Below are 14966 nucleotides of genomic sequence, written 5' to 3'. Positions count from 1 at the left end.
GCTCCATATTGTTTGGGGCCGGGGGTGGGGGAGTAGGGATCTCCACTCACAAGCCGGTTCCTGGACACCACTCAGGCTTCCACATGCTGGGTGGAGCGGGCACAGAGCAGATGCTGAAAGCGGCAGCTGCTTGTGTCCCCTTCATAAGTCAGGGTGCCCACCAAAAAAAAAAAAAAAAAAAAATTGCCCTGGAGTAGATTCTGACTTATAGTGACCCTATAGGACAGAGTAGAACTGCCCCATAGGGTTTCCAAGAAGCAGCTGGTGGATTTGAACTGCTGACCTTTTGGTTAGCAGCCATAGCTATTAACCATTTCACCACCAGGGTGCCCAGGACAGCCTGAATGAGGACTGGGATCCTAGACACTGGCCCCTTAGAGGGTTCAGTCCCTGTGAGAAGCCAGAGTCAGCTGATACCACTATCTTCCTCCTCCTGATCAACCCCCTGGGTTGGGGAGGGGGGCAGAGAGAGGCAAGTAGAGAGGAATCCAGGCTCTAGATGGTTACGGTCCTGTGGGAGGGCCACAGGGAGGGACCACAGGGGGCACCTCCAGCCAGCATGTCATTGGCTGAGGCCCATGCCTGGTCCTGAGGTCACTATCACTAACTGGCTGGAAACACCCTTTTTTTTTTTTTGAGGAGTGCTCAAGGACCCTCCTAGTTTGAGCTTCAGGTCTAACGTCAGCCTCTGTCTTCTAATGTTCAACACACGCATTATTCAAGAAACCCTGGAGGGGACATTTTTGTCAGACTCCTCCATGGGAGACCAGAGAGTGAGCATGGGGCAGTCCCTCAGGTCACCCAGAAGCCATTCCAAGAGGCATCCTGAGGATGTGCTGTTAAGAGTGGGCTTGGGCTCAGGCCCTTCCTCTTCAGGATCCCCACTTCCAGGAGCTCCTTCAGGCTCCAAACACAGGCCTACCTAAGCCACCAGCCTGGGAGGCAAAGCCCCTCTGCCTTGCCCCTGTCTGGGCCTCCCTGGCAGCCCCTCCTCACCCTCTGGGCCCAACTTCCCAAAATAAAAAGAAAGCTCCGGGACCAGACAAGGGTATCTGACAGCAATAAATTTATTAAGTATCCAAAAAAATAAAAATCAACACAAACCAGTAAAAAAAACAACACAAACCATAGATGTCAGGCCTGGAGCCACAATAAAACAAAGAGACACTGGAGCAGCACAGAAATAGAGGTCAGAGGATAGAGCTGGGGGCTTGTGGGGCAGGGGCAGCGTGAATACTGAGTGACAAGAACTCAGGGACCCCAGGCAAAGCGGCTGGCAGCTGGGGGGGGGTGGAGCTGAGGGCTGTGCCGGGGATCAGGGGCCCTGGGGACAGACATTGCTGCCCCATCCCTACCGCCCCCCAGCTCCAGCTGGAGGCCTTCACTTGGGACCCTGGGCCTCCGACTCCTCCTCATCATCCTCATACATCTCGCCCTCCTCCTCAGCCGTGGCATCCTGGTACTGCTGGTACTCAGACACCAGGTCGTTCATGTTGCTCTCGGCTTCAGTGAACTCCATCTCATCCATGCCCTCGCCTGTGTACCAGTGCAGGAAGGCCTTGCGCCGAAACATGGCAGTAAACTGCTCTGAGATGCGCTTGAATAGCTCCTGGATGGCCGTGCTGTTGCCGATGAAGGTGGAGGACATCTTGAGGCCACGGGGCGGAATGTCGCACACAGCCACCTTGACGTTGTTGGGGATCCACTCTACAAAGTAGCTGCTGTTCTTGCTCTGGATGGCCAGCATCTGCTCGTCCACCTCCTTCATGGACATGCGCCCACGGAAGACGGTGGCCACAGTGAGGTAGCGGCCATGGCGCGGGTCACAGGCTGCCATCATGTTTTTCGCATCGAACATCTGCTGAGTGAGCTCGGGCACTGTCAGGGCCCTGTACTGCTGGCTGCCCCGGGCTGTGAGTGGGGCAAAGCCAGGCATGAAGAAGTGCAGGCGGGGGAAGGGCACCATGTTGACGGCCAGCTTTCGCAGGTCTGCATTGAGCTGCCCGGGAAAGCGGAGGGAGGTGGTGACGCCGCTCATGGTGGCTGACACGAGGTGGTTGAGGTCGCCATAGGTGGGCGTGGCCAGCTTGAGGGTGCGGAAGCAGATGTCGTAGAGGGCTTCATTGTCGATGCAGTAGGTCTCGTCGGTGTTTTCCACCAGCTGGTGGATGGATAGAGTGGCGTTGTAGGGCTCCACTACGGTGTCAGACACCTTGGGTGAGGGCACCACGCTGAAGGTGTTCATGATGCGATCAGGGTATTCCTCTCGAACCTTGCTAATGAGTAGCGTGCCCATGCCCGACCCAGTGCCGCCACCCAGTGAGTGGGTCAGCTGGAAGCCCTGCAGGCAGTCGCAGTTCTCACACTCCTTCCGCACGACATCCAGGACTGAGTCCACCAGCTCTGCACCCTCTGTGTAGTGACCTTTGGCCCAGTTGTTGCCAGCTCCACTCTGACCTGTGGGGGCAGACAAGGAGGAAAGGGACCCAGGTCAGGGCTCTCAGGCCAGACCTGTGAGAGCCATTGTGGGAGCTGAGGACCTCTCCTCCCACTTCTGTGAAGTGGGGGTGTCCCCGCTGGGCACACCTCAGATACCCTGCCTGGCTTCCACCATGCCAACAGTGCTGAGTGTTGGGACCACACCTGCTGGGCAGCCGGTGGTAAGTAATCTGGGGAGGGAACTGGGAGCTGGGGTTCTGGCCCCAACTGACACTGGGAAGGGTTTTGGGTAAGTCACTTCTGTTCATTGCCTCCCCCTACCTGACCTCCCTTTCTGGGAAATTTAAACCATAACCCCAGAGTCTCTTGCAGCTAGCTTGTTCTGGATGTGAATTCACGTCCACCAGTTAGATGGCCAGAGGCCATCTTCTGTTGCTATGAATGTCCCGCGTCCAGCTGCCAGGCTCGCTGGCACTCAGGCAGGTGCCATGGGTGAGGACAGCATCCTGTACCCTCAGCTCAGGTGTACAGGGCCCTGACTTCTTTCACCCAGCTCTCCATGTTGCTGTAGGCTCTTACTTCTCTGTGTCACACCCTGTTCTGCATGAAATCCTTTAAGTGGTTCTGTTCCTGCAGGGAACCCTGACTTTCATTCACCCTGAGAACCCCGGTGCTGAACCAACTTGGCCCTTCTGATGCATGACCCATCCCCCCATGGTAGATCGGGTTCGCCTGCGATGGGGTTGACAACAGAGGTTGGAGCAGGGCAGAGGGACTTACCAAAGATGAAGTTGTCGGGCCTGAAGAGGTGCCCAAAGGCTCCAGAACGGACGCTGTCCATGGTGCCAGGCTCCAGGTCCACCAGAATGGCCCGAGGCACGTATTTGTGAGCTAGGGAGATGGTAGTTATGGAGTTACAGAGGGCCTCTTATGCCTTCACTCTCCAAATCTCATCCCGCCCTATGGCCTCTGCTCTGACCCTTGGCCTTCAGTGTCAAATATGGACTCAGAAGCCTGGGGCCAAGCCCTATGCCTAGATCTACCATGTAACAATGGGGATCACAGTCAACACAGTCAACAGGAGAGTCCGAATCAGTCAGACAGCCCAGGAAGCAGGGTTAGTATCTAATTAGCTCCCCATTGAAGACACTAAATAGCCCTGTGAGCCCTTCAATGACCCTGCCTGGCCCTCCACTGCCCATGCTGCCCTGTCCAACTATGGCCAGGCACCTGTCCAGAGGTCCTTCAGTCCCTTTGGTCTCCTCTGACCTGTGACTTGTCTGTTCTGTGACTCTGGCTGTTGACCCTCAGGTTTCACTGTCGGCCTCAAAAGGGCAGCGATGCTATGGCCTAGCCATCAGTGTCCCCTCCCCACCCAGGGTGGAGGACAGGCTGCCATCAGGGTGCCCCTCCCCCCCAGGCCAGTCAGGGCGGGATTCTCACAGGAGGCCTCATTGTAGTAGACGCTGATCCGTTCCAGCTGCAGGTCTGAGTCCCCCACATAGTTGCCACTGGGATCGATGCCGTGCTCATCGCTGATGACTTCCCAGAACTGTAGGAGAGGATATGAGTGAGGGGCCTGGGCCTCCACTCGTCCACAAGCTTATGACTGTGGAGGACAGCCTGTCCTTCATGCTCCTGCACCCACCTGGGCTGTTTATCATCACTTCCTCTTTTCAGAGGCACTGAAGGCAGAGAGTTGCCTACAGCAAGTGATGAAGCAGGGTCAGAGCCTGGAGTCTGGGCCCACATTCTTGGCCAGAGCAAATCATGTCGGGGCCTCCCTGAGAGTGCCCAGCTCTTTCTTGGTCAATGAGGACCTCAGAGGCCCAGGGAGCCAATCTCACGATTTTCCCCAGTCTGGTCTGCAGAGAAACCATGGAGCCCCAAGTGAGGATTGGGCTAACCTGAGGTCTCCCAGCCTGTCTGTGGCCTGGTCCTGACCCCTCAGGCTCACTCTCGCCTCAACCTGTGGCCACCACCTTCCTGCTGTGGGCAGAAGCTCCTGGGCACTTCTCAAATCTGCTCTCCCAACTTCCGCTGAGTGAGACAGCAGAGAGCAGAGCATGGGCCAGGAGCTGAGCCCCACCCCTTTGCAGCTCTGTGACCTTGGGTGAGTCACAGGGACTCTGCCTCACCTGTAACATGGGCCTGATGGTGAAAACAGGATGGTAAGAAAAATGTGTTAATCTTTGCAAAGCATTTGAATAGTGTCTGGCATGGTATATTATTAGCCCAGTGTGCACACATAGAGGCCTGCAGGGGTCTCCACCACCCCAGAGACCTTTTCTGATGACTGGTCATGGAGCAGGGGGCCTCACTTGTCACACACTGTGACTTCTGAGGTTGCCTGACCTCTCCCCATTCTCCTCCCCTTTACTCCTTAGGGTTGGAGTGACTTTCCGATGAGGTAATGGGTGTGAAGGCCCTGAAACACAAAAGGCCTCTACATGTGAGTCACATGCTTGTGAAATGATTGCTCAGTGAGAAAAGCAGGTTACAAAATAGCATGCATGTGCTTATTTTTATGTAAGGATGTCTCTGGCAGATGCACAAAACCCACTCAGAGCAGCTTCCCCTGGGGATGTGGTCCCGGATGGAACAGAGAGACTTCTTTTCACTGTATACCCTTTGGTGCTGCTGGAATTCCCTAACATGTGTACACATTAACTTTGCAAGAAAATTTTTAGTTAAAATTTTTTCTAAGTATAAATACTGTAATTATTATAAAATGCACACAGATGAATGCTTGGCAATTCATTATCAGAGACTGTTCAGAGGTCCACACTCAGCAGGGGGAGGGGAGCGCTCCTTCCCCTGGGTGCATTTTTGTCATTGCTAAGTTTTCTTCTTTTTGCATTAAGCATATGTTAGTTTTCTAATTAAGAGAAATGAAAACACAGACATGTCACTGAGGCATTTGTGACCTAGTCTGAGCTCTTTAGCCTGCTCCTTGGCTAGAGGCTGTGTCAGAGAAGCAGTAGGTCTCCATGGCCCCCACAGCCCTGAAGCACCCCAAACCTCTGGCTTCAGGGACACCCACAGCCACAAGCCCCTGTTGGCTCATAAAGGAGGTGTGTGTGAGGCCAGGAGAGAGTGGCCCTGCCGCCATGCCATTAACACACCCACAGAAAGTTCTCTACAGTGTGGACCTTGGTTTTCTCAGTTGTAAAATGGACATGACAACAGTACTTACATCAAGTGGTTAGTACAAGGCGTGGCATGGGAAAGCATTTAGCAATTTTGGCTTCCTTGTGTTAAAGGACCTTCAATACTATTTAAAATTTCAAAGTCACACGTGTGAGCAATTTAAATTAACAATTAAAAATAGTTTTTTAAAAAAATCAATGTACCTTGGAATACTGTGGAGCAGTTGGAAAGGATGCGGTAGATCATTACTAACATGACTACACCTTCACTGCAGATCCTGTACTGAAAAAGCTAATTGCACAATGATGTGTAGAGCAACAGTAAACTCATGAAACGACGTACATTTCCCTATAAAGACATGTATATGGGCATGCATGGGAAGGGCACGGAATGAGGCAGAGCCAACTGAGCCCCAGTCCTGCTGGAGAAGAACCTGGAGTGAGGGAGTGGATAAAGGGGAACTTCAGCCTTATCTGCAATGTCTCAACTTTTTACCTTTTAGAAGAGAATATATTAATAATTGTGCAGTTAAAATTAATAAAGGTTTTAAGTAATTTAAAACAAGAGTAGTTATATTAGTAGAATATATTATAGAATATATCGTGTAATAAATAATAATTGCTTTGTATTTAATTCATAAAATTGATTTTATCATTATCACCACTACAAATGAGAAACTGTCCAAGATGACGCGGCGCCCGAAGGGCTGTAGGCCAGGCCCCTATTTCAGATCTCGCAGTAGGGCTGTTGAGCAGGCCGCCACCTCGGGTTGCGGGCCGCCCCTTCCGTCGGGACCCCACCCTGCCTCCTCCGGTAGTAGGCGGCCCTTCCGGGCGCCCCGGTGGCCGCTGTCCACGGTGCTGACCCGTTGCCGCGCCCGAATTCAATTGACTCAGAGCGAGGGCTGGGGGAGAGAGAGGGAAGCGGCGACCCCCAAACAGCAGGCTGGGAGGCTCGAGGCAGGTAGAGGCCCCCTGAGCCTCCTCCCTGGCTCCGCCACGACCCATTTAGGCAGAGCTGGGGTTGCCGCGGAACCTTCGCGCGACGCAAAAGGGAGGGGGAAACAGAAAATGCCTCCTCCCATGGGGTTGCCGCGGAACCTTCGCGCGACGCAAAAGGGAGGGGGAAACAGAAAATGCCTCCTCCCATTGGCTGTCAGGGCAGGGCCCCGCCCTGGAGGCCCCGCCCAGCAGCCGCGAGGGAGGGAGCCCCGGAGGACAGCGGGCAAACGGCGGTGCGCAGACAAAGAGGGCTCTGGAAGGAGAGTGGGGTCGGCGGCACCAGGCCCCCCGGAAAGGGGTCCCAGCGGGCAGCAAGAGGAAGCGGGAACCACGGGGTAGGGCGAGGGGTCCCCAGATTCATTGGCCCTGGTGGGCGGGTGGGAAGGTTCCGCCCAACCCTCGCCTTCACGTTGCTCAACCTGACTTATCCACACAGTCCTAGACTCAAATGCCTGCCTCTCCCCTACACGCTGTGTGATCTCATAATGGGGTAATACCCATCCCAACTAGCACAGTGCCCAACTCACAGTAAAAGATAATTGTTATAAATTTATTAATATCATCTTGTTATCACTCAAGAGAAGCTTGCTCCCTCCTGGCCCCACCCGCCCTGACCTCTCCTCATCCTGGCCCCCGGCCAGATCCCCCAACATTCATGCTGCATCAGGTGCCACCAAGGGCAAGTGGGCAGGAAAATGGCTCCCTGCTCACCACTACCAGCTGCAGAGGTTATGGGCCTGGAAAAGTTAGTTCTTTCCATGGCTCCCATGTGTCCACACCAGGGCCTCCTCACCATCCCTGAGTGGATGGCACACCCAAGAAATTTTCTGTCCCCAGAGGCAGATGCTGAGTTCTGGGCAGCCAAGTGGGAGGATGGAAGGGCCAGATTTACTCAGCCCCTTCCCCACTCTGGGCTGTGAACACTTTCTTCATTTGGCCTGTGGGACTTTCTGGGGAGGAAAGGCTGGAGGGAACCCCACCAAACTGTGAAACACTGGTTACTTCAAAGGGTAGCAGTGAACAAGGGAGAAGCATAACTATTTTTTCCCAAAATGTACCTCTCTATTGTTTGCATTGTTAAAAGGGATATTAATTTAACAAACATAAATTAACAAAAAAACAAAAGGAATAAAAAGCAAGAGGAAAAGCCAAGGGCCACACTGCTGAGAAACAGAAACAAACCAAGGAGACTGTCCAGTGCTGTGGTGGCTGCCCCACCTCGCCCTGAGTCCATTAGCCTCAAAGGAGCTGGTGTGGCGCTGGCTTCTAGCCCCAGCTCCGCCTTGCCTGGTGGCCTCGTGGCCCTGTCCAAGCCATGGAAGGAGGGGGGAGATGTAACTGGATCATCCCTACCCCAGCCCCTGGACCACCTGCCCTTTCTGATCCCTCCCCAGTGACCCCTGGCCCTCCTAGGAGCAGATGTTCAAGGCAGGCCTAGCCCCTGTGACCATGCTAATGAGCCCTCGGCCCCTGAGACCTGGCCAGGGCAGCTGTCTTCAGCTGCCTCAGGAGTCTTGATTTGATTTGAGGCTCCCTTCCTCCACCTCCCCTCCCTCTGCCCTCCTCCTTGGGCAGGCACAGCTGTCCCCTCCGTGATTAGGGAGTCTCCCCACTGCCAACCCCCCATCAGAGGCACCTCCACCCTAGAGCGAACTTGCAATTTACAGTCAGCAGAGTCGTTGCCCCCCCATTAGCTTTTTGTTCTGCCTGGTTTCCATGGCAACGGCCTCCAGAGAGAGCTTGCCTTGGCCCCTTCCTCTCCAGGACTTTTCTCCTCCCACCCCCTCTTTCAGGGAGCTACTCAGCACCATCCTGGAGCTGGGAGTTCGGTCCCACCCGGTATTGTTCCCAGGGAAGCCCCAGGTGGCAGGAGGCCCCACCAGCCCAGACGCCTCTGCAGAGCCTGCAGTGACACTGTCTTGCTCCTGCTGTGTGACCTTGGGCAAGGGACAATCCTCTGGACTTGGGATTGTGACTTGCCTCATGGGTTTGGTTGGGGACTATGAAGTCACCTCCTTAGGCTCCCTCAGGGTCGACCTCCAACACCCCTTCCTGCCTCAGTCCCCTCATCTGGGAGATGGGCCAACAGTGGAGGGGGATGATGAAGCTCCTACAGCTTGGGCTTTGTTCCCAGGTCCAGAACTCCGGGAAGCTCCAGGTGGGCGCGGTCGCCTCTCCTCCCCTCCCCCTCCCTTTGCCCAGGCGGAGCTGAGCTCTGGGGAGAGCCGAGTGCCGCGCCAAGGTCACCCCGTGATCTGGCCCAACCCCCCCAACAAAGGAATAAGGTAAGGCCAGGACACTGAGAGGCTCAGAGTGAGGATGGGAGCATGGGGGCGGCTGTGGCTTTTTTTGAGGATAACCTGCTCCTCCAGTAGGGGGAGGAGGGGATCATTATGGCTTTTGGGGCAGCCCCACCCAAACCTGCCCAACTCCTCCATCTCGCTGAAGGCTGGGTTTGGGTCTCAAAGAACAGGGCCACGCCCAAGCAGAGGGGCCAGGGTCGCCTGCCCCATGCCCCAGCAGCACTGCCGCACCCAATGAACAGCTCAGGGGTGGATGGAGCTGAGGCTTTTTAGCCGCCGACAAGCGCTCTGCCCGGACAGGCCCGAGGTAACCTGGGCAGGGGCGGAAGAAGCGGGGGTGAGGAGGCGCAGGGCGGGGATCCCAGCGTCCTGGTCGCCCGGCATCCGGGCGAGCTCATCCCTTTGTTCCCGGCTTCGCAGTCGGGGTGCGGCTCGGGGTACCGCCCGCAGTGAGCGTCGCCCCCTCGGGCCGACTCCGGCGGGGTTATGGGTAGGGGAGGGTTGCGCAGCCTCACCTTGGCCCCAATCTGGTTGCCGCACTGGCCGGCCTGGATGTGCACGATCTCCCTCATCTCGGCGCTGGCGGCTGCAGAACTGCACCGACCCGGTTAGCTGCGGAGGCCCGGTGGCGCCCGGCCGCGCGCTCTTATACACCGGGCCCCGCCCGTCCGCCCTCTCGCGTCAGCGCCACGCGGCCAATCGGGAACCTCCGCGGACTGCGGCATCGGCTCCGCAGCATCAGCACCGCGCATCCGCCGGTCTCCGCGCACAATGCGGCGGGCGCGGCACCTCCTCGGCCGCCCCGAGTAGCTGGGCCGGACCGGGCCCGGCCCTTGGGATTTGGGCTGAGTGCCCGGAGGGAGGGGCGGCTCCCCGACCAGCTGGCCACGGGGGCTGTGGGCTCCAGGGAAGACAATAGAAGTCTCCTGGCCCTCGGACCCCGTCACAGCTTGGAGGCAGGACAAGAGCCAAGAGCTGTTCGTATTTGCTCTCCCCACCCCCCCCCCAGGCAGCCCCACCCCGCGGCTTTGTAAGGGAGGTCTTTCTTCTCTCTACTCCGATTGGGGACCAACCCCCTGTCCGTGTCACGGCTGAGGAGACAAGGTACTCGGAGTTTTCCGGATCCCTTCGGGAGGGGACTGGTCCTAAATCCTCTGAGAAGCAAGCAAGCCGCGAGGCGGGGATGGACGGCTGTGGGTACCCAGGGGCACGGGTCACTGTCTGTTCGGCGAAGGATACCCGCCTCCTCTCCCCAAGGGACCTGCAGAGGATCAAATGAGCCTTGGTCTGAGGATGGTTTGCAGCACCGCTCCATACCCCAGCACAGTGCCTGGCCATACCCGGGCGCAGTGAGTGTCCGTGCCTGGATTTATCATAAGGTCGCACAAGGCCTGTGAATGTGCCAGCGAGGGGCTGAGCTGGGGGGGGGGGTGGTGGTGGTGTCTGACTCACTTCTCTGATGTCACCTGTACCCAGGGGGCTCACGCTTGGGGCTCTCGGTAAAAGCGAGGCCAACCCAGGCTTCCGACATGGGGGGGGGGCCGCTGGAGGTAAGGGTCGGGCCAGCTGGGTACCAAATCTATAGGCAGACTGTATGTGCATGGGGTGGGGGCCTTAGGAAACAGCTGGGAAGGAGGGACCACGGCCGGTTTTCTGAAAGGAGAGAGCAGAGCGAAACAGGAAAGCGATACACATACATACCACACAGAAAGAGAGACACATACACAAACACACATACAGATTCACACACACAGTCACACACATAAACACACTACTGGCTGAGTATTCTCCTGGGATCAGGCTTCACAGTGAAATCACCTTATTGTAAGTCCTTCTGATACCTCAGTAACAAAGCCTTTCAGGAAGAGTCTCAGCCCCATGATGATTCCCAAACAAGCCACACCATGTCATGCCCTCTGTCCATTTTGTGGACATGAGTGTCTCTGGGTGGGTGTGGCTGTGTGTCCGCCCCAAACTCTTCTCTCTCAAGAAAATCAGCTCAGTGTGGCAAGTCTAGAAATTAGCTCTTTTGTTCTCAAGAGATGCCTTCTCCTCGACAATGTGTCCAGGAGGTGGCTTTTTGTGGTTGGTTCCCAGTGCCTAGAGCCCTCCCTGTCCCCGTCAGGGGGTCTTGGAGAGCATTTGGCTTTTCCCTGGAGCTTGCCGCTGCCTCCTTGTCTGAGCAGGAGGACGCTCTGCAGCGTCAGGAATCCTGCCTCCCTGCTGGTGGCACCAGGCCAGACCAACACCCATCTGTCCCCAGAGTGTTCTGATGCTGGCTCAAGCCTGACTCATTGTCCCATCACCCAGCAAAGGGTAATGCTGCCGGGAAGCAGCTCTCAGCCCCAAGGCTGGCAGTCGGGACAGGCTGGGTGGGGCTGGGCTCTGGCAGTGAGGAGGGGGGGAGGTGGTGGCTGACTCTGTTTACTGAGCCTCCCTGAGCTCTTACCAGGAATGAAGTCAATGGTTGTTGGGCAGCATGGCCATGAGGAGACTGGTGGGCCCTAGAGTGAGGAGGGGTGGGTGCAGACTGCAGATGCCGGCTGCCCTTGGGCTTGCAAACCCCTTGAACCCTTGCAGCCTCCGGGGGAGCCCAATGCCTCGGCCTATCATAGTCATCGAGGCCTTGCCTCAAATGTCCTTCAGCCAGGGCCATCCCGCAAGTGGTCACCTTCACAGCAGAGCTGGAGGGGCTGCAGAGGAGGTTGGAACTGGCGGCCTGCTTTGTGTCCTGTGGGCAGTTTGTGTCCACAGAGAGAGAGCAGAGACATGAGAGTCAGAGTGGGCAACTTGCGGTCTCCACGCTCCCCTCTTTCAGGGCCCTCCCAGTGGACACTCGGGTCCTCAGGCTTCAGTTTTATCACCACAGCTGACCTTGGTGGTCTCTGGGACTCACTACTCCTCCCTCAGCCCTCCATCCTGGCTCCCTCTTCCCTCCCCACTCCTTTCCTCCAAGCTTCTAGGAGGCGGTGGAATGAAGGCGTGGATGAGGCTGTCAGAGCACGGCTTTATTACCAGATCTCTCCCAGCCAAGTGAATGGCTATCAAGTGCCAGGCACTGGCTGTCAGGCTGTCTGCCCTAGGAGGGCATTGCGCCCTAGCTCTCTGATCACAACAAGCCCTAGAACTGGCCCTCAGGAGGGATCACTGCCCCCTCACCCGAGACAGAACTCACTTCTCCACGAGGTGGCCACTTCGTGGCACATGGCTCTGCTGGTCACAGTCCTCCTGATGCCAGCGGTGGGCACCCCTTGAGGGCTTCTTGCCACTCTTCCTACCATGAGGTCACATCCCAGCCGACAGGGACAGTTGTCCGAAGGCCCAGGAGTCAGCAGCAGAGGTGGGGTAGTGCAGCTATGGAGTGGGCAGGAGCCATGGTCCTTCCTCCAGCTTCTTTCATCCCCACTGCCTCCTTGGAAAAGTCCTGCTTAGAGCTTCCTGCTGTTCTTCCTCCTGGTCCTGGAGGGCCCGTGATGCAACACCTTTGGAGACCACCTAGTCCATCCTCTTTGACAAAAGGGAGAAGGGCAGGCCCAGCCAGGGCCGCAGGATGCCCTCTGCCACCCGCCCACCTGCCCTACCAGGAGCACAGCAGCACCTCTTTGAGTGTCTTGCGGAGCTCCTGGCTACGAAAGGCATAGATGAGAGGGTCCACGATGGAGTTGCAGATGATGAGGGTGAGAAAGAGTTTGAAGTTTTTGAAGACGCAGCTGCAGGTGGGATGCTGGGGGCAGAGGACGATGAGTGTGAGGTGCAGGAAGAAGGGGCCCCAGCAGAGAAAGAAGGAGCCCAGCAGGATGGAGAGTGTGGCGGCACCCTTGAGGCCGAGGCCCTGGTGGACTGGGCGCCAACGCTTGTGCAGCCGGGCGATGCTGCGGGCGTGGAGGCAGGCCCGGGCCAGCATGTGCATATACAGCACCGCCATGAGCACCACCAGGGCCAGGAAGAAGCTGACAAGGCAGAGCAGCACGGCTGTGCAGTCATAGTAGGCAATGAAGAGGGTGCTGCAGACCACACTGGCTGCCCAGATGGTGGCAATGGCCCAGCGTGCCCGGGGCAGTGTCACAATGCTGTGGTAGCGAAGCGCATAGAAGATGGTGATGTAGCGGTCCACTGCAATGGCGCCCAGGAAGCAGAGGCTGGACACCATGGAGCCGCAGATGAACACGTCGATGGCATTGTCCAGCTGCTGCACTACACCTGCCCATGCAGCCAGCACGCCTGCCTCCAGCAGCAGCATGACAGCTGTCTCCAGCACGTTGCTCACACTCACCAGCAGGTCGGACACGGCCAGGCAGCAGATGAAGTAGTACATGGGCGAGTGCAGGTTGCGGTTCTTGGCAATGGCAGCCACCACCAGCATATTCTCCACCAGGCTCACCAGCCCCAGTGAGAAGAAGAGCTCATCCGGGATGGATACCTCCAAGCACCAGGGGCCTGTCTGGTTGCCAGCCAGTCCCGAGTGGGGTGTTGTGGGGGGTGTGGCATTGAGGGAGCCTCGCAGCCTCCCTTGGGCTCCCTGCAAGGGCATAGCCCCCCGCGAGCTGGAACAGGGTCACAGAGGTGTCCAATGGGGGCCTCCAATTCCAGCCTGGTCCCCACTCTCCAGCACTCTGGTCAGTGCATTGTGGCCACAGGAGCTTGTGGGCCCTCACGCTTACCACCTTCCCGGCCAGCCAGAGGCTGGCCCACACATGGCCCTGGTGTCTGGGCTCCCTGAGCCCGGAGCACACTCCGTACTCTGTGGCCTCAGTCCTCTGCGTCCTCAGCCCACCTTCTCACCTCTGCCGTCGTGGCGAGGCTGCTTAGGGGGGCACATCCACGAAGCTCCCTCCTCCTGGTCCTCGTCATCCACCTTCGTGGTTGTGCAACTCTGCAGCTGCTGCAACCTCCTACCTTCTAGGACCGGGGCAGGGTGAGGTACAAGAAAGAATAGGGCCTTTCTCCGGCCTCTTCAAAGGAGTGTGTAGGCCCCACCCCAAGGGTAACCACATGACAGCTGTACCCAGAGCACAGAGGGAGGCGCCCAGCACCCTGCCCTCGCTCCTCTGTCCTATTTCTCCTGCGAGCCTGGCCTCCCCAGCCAAGAGCCCCGTGTCTGCTCACGAGGTGCCTTCCTGACAGTACACCCCCATCTGCAAAACTTCCAACCCTCTCCCCAGACCCCTCTCAAACATCACTGATGCCTGCCTGACACCGAGCTCCTGAGGTTCAAGGTAGATCTAGGGGCCAGACTAGGGAGAATGTTCCGTAATTAAATCTCAGAAAAGAGTGGGCAGGGTGAGAAGTGTGGGTGTGGGGACTCCGGCCTCGGCAGAGGGTGCTGTGTTACAGGTGAGCCCTGGGAGGGAGAGCAGCAGCAAACCTTCCCTTAGCTGCAGCTCTGGGCCTGAGGCTAGCCAGGTCCTGGGGAGCTAAAGAGTGGAGGTGCTCCATGACATCCACCAGGATCCTCTAGCCACATAGCCATATCCACTGCAGGGTGGCTGCAGCCCTCTCCCATGACACCCCCATTTCCTTTGTGAAAGACCACAGGCCCCCAAGCCATGCACCACATCAAGGGCAGACTCCCTGTCTCCAGCTTGGAGTGCGAGCAGCTGTGCATGGTCAACTGCAAGCCATTCACTGCGGTCAGGACACGAGGTCGGGGTGATGGTGGGGGGCTCCCAGCGCACTCTTGTTGAAGTCTGCCATTTGTGGGTGGGAACAGAACCATCCATCCCAGTTACAGACGGAGAATACAGGCAGAGGGGAAGGCAGTGGCTTGTTCAAAGTCAGGCCTGAGCCAGCAGTTGGGGACAGAACCAGGGCCAGGCTGAGGGAGCTGAGAATATGTGTATCTGTGACATTCCTATTAAAACCTCCCCCCACCACATACACACACCCACCTGACCAAAGTCAACCCCAGAACATCCAGAACCCCCCCCCCCCACTCACAGGCCATGCCCCTGCGTGGATACCTTAATATCCCTTCACCCTTTTTGCTTATTAAGACTTTCAAGTACAACATACATACAAGTGCACAGACTGTGATTATGCAGCTTGCCAGATGCCCAGCCTGCATGTACCCCTG

The 14966-nt window shown here is 57.1% G+C and overlaps 1 protein-coding gene across 1 annotated transcript; it reads right to left on the bottom strand.

Annotated features, from left to right (window-relative positions):
* Window positions 1-1049: 1049 nt before the first annotated feature.
* Window positions 1050-13424, bottom strand: TUBB3 (tubulin beta 3 class III). Its single transcript, XM_049863776.1, has 9 exons — window positions 12475-13424; window positions 12069-12167; window positions 10379-10546; window positions 9967-10154; window positions 9601-9842; window positions 9409-9498; window positions 3883-3991; window positions 3220-3330; window positions 1050-2457 (listed from the first exon to the last, which is right to left on the bottom strand). Exons 1-9 carry the CDS (start codon window positions 13422-13424, stop codon window positions 1382-1384), a joined length of 3033 nt encoding a protein of 1010 aa, XP_049719733.1. The 3' UTR covers window positions 1050-1381.
* Window positions 13425-14966: the final 1542 nt, after the last annotated feature.

This window comes from Elephas maximus, chromosome 21 (genome assembly GCF_024166365.1).
Source record: "Elephas maximus indicus isolate mEleMax1 chromosome 21, mEleMax1 primary haplotype, whole genome shotgun sequence".
In the NCBI taxonomy this organism is placed as follows: Eukaryota; Metazoa; Chordata; class Mammalia; order Proboscidea; family Elephantidae; genus Elephas; species Elephas maximus.
Note: the sequence above shows the minus strand (reverse complement) of the source record. Positions and strands in the feature narration are given on the sequence as shown.

What these genes read in the sequence shown, in the direction of transcription:
- TUBB3 (XM_049863776.1), bottom strand. Translation starts at nt 13,424, where the DNA reads ATGCCCTTGCAGGGAGCCCAAGGGAGGCTGCGAGGCTCCCTCAATGCC. An exon ending in CGATGCCGCAGTCCGCGGAG is followed by an intron (nt 9,499 to 9,600) that starts GTTCCCGATTGG and finishes CGCAGCTAACCG; the next exon opens with GGTCGGTGCAGTTCTGCAGC. An exon ending in GCAACCAGATTGGGGCCAAG is followed by an intron (nt 3,992 to 9,408) that starts GTGAGGCTGCGC and finishes CCTCTCCTACAG; the next exon opens with TTCTGGGAAGTCATCAGCGA.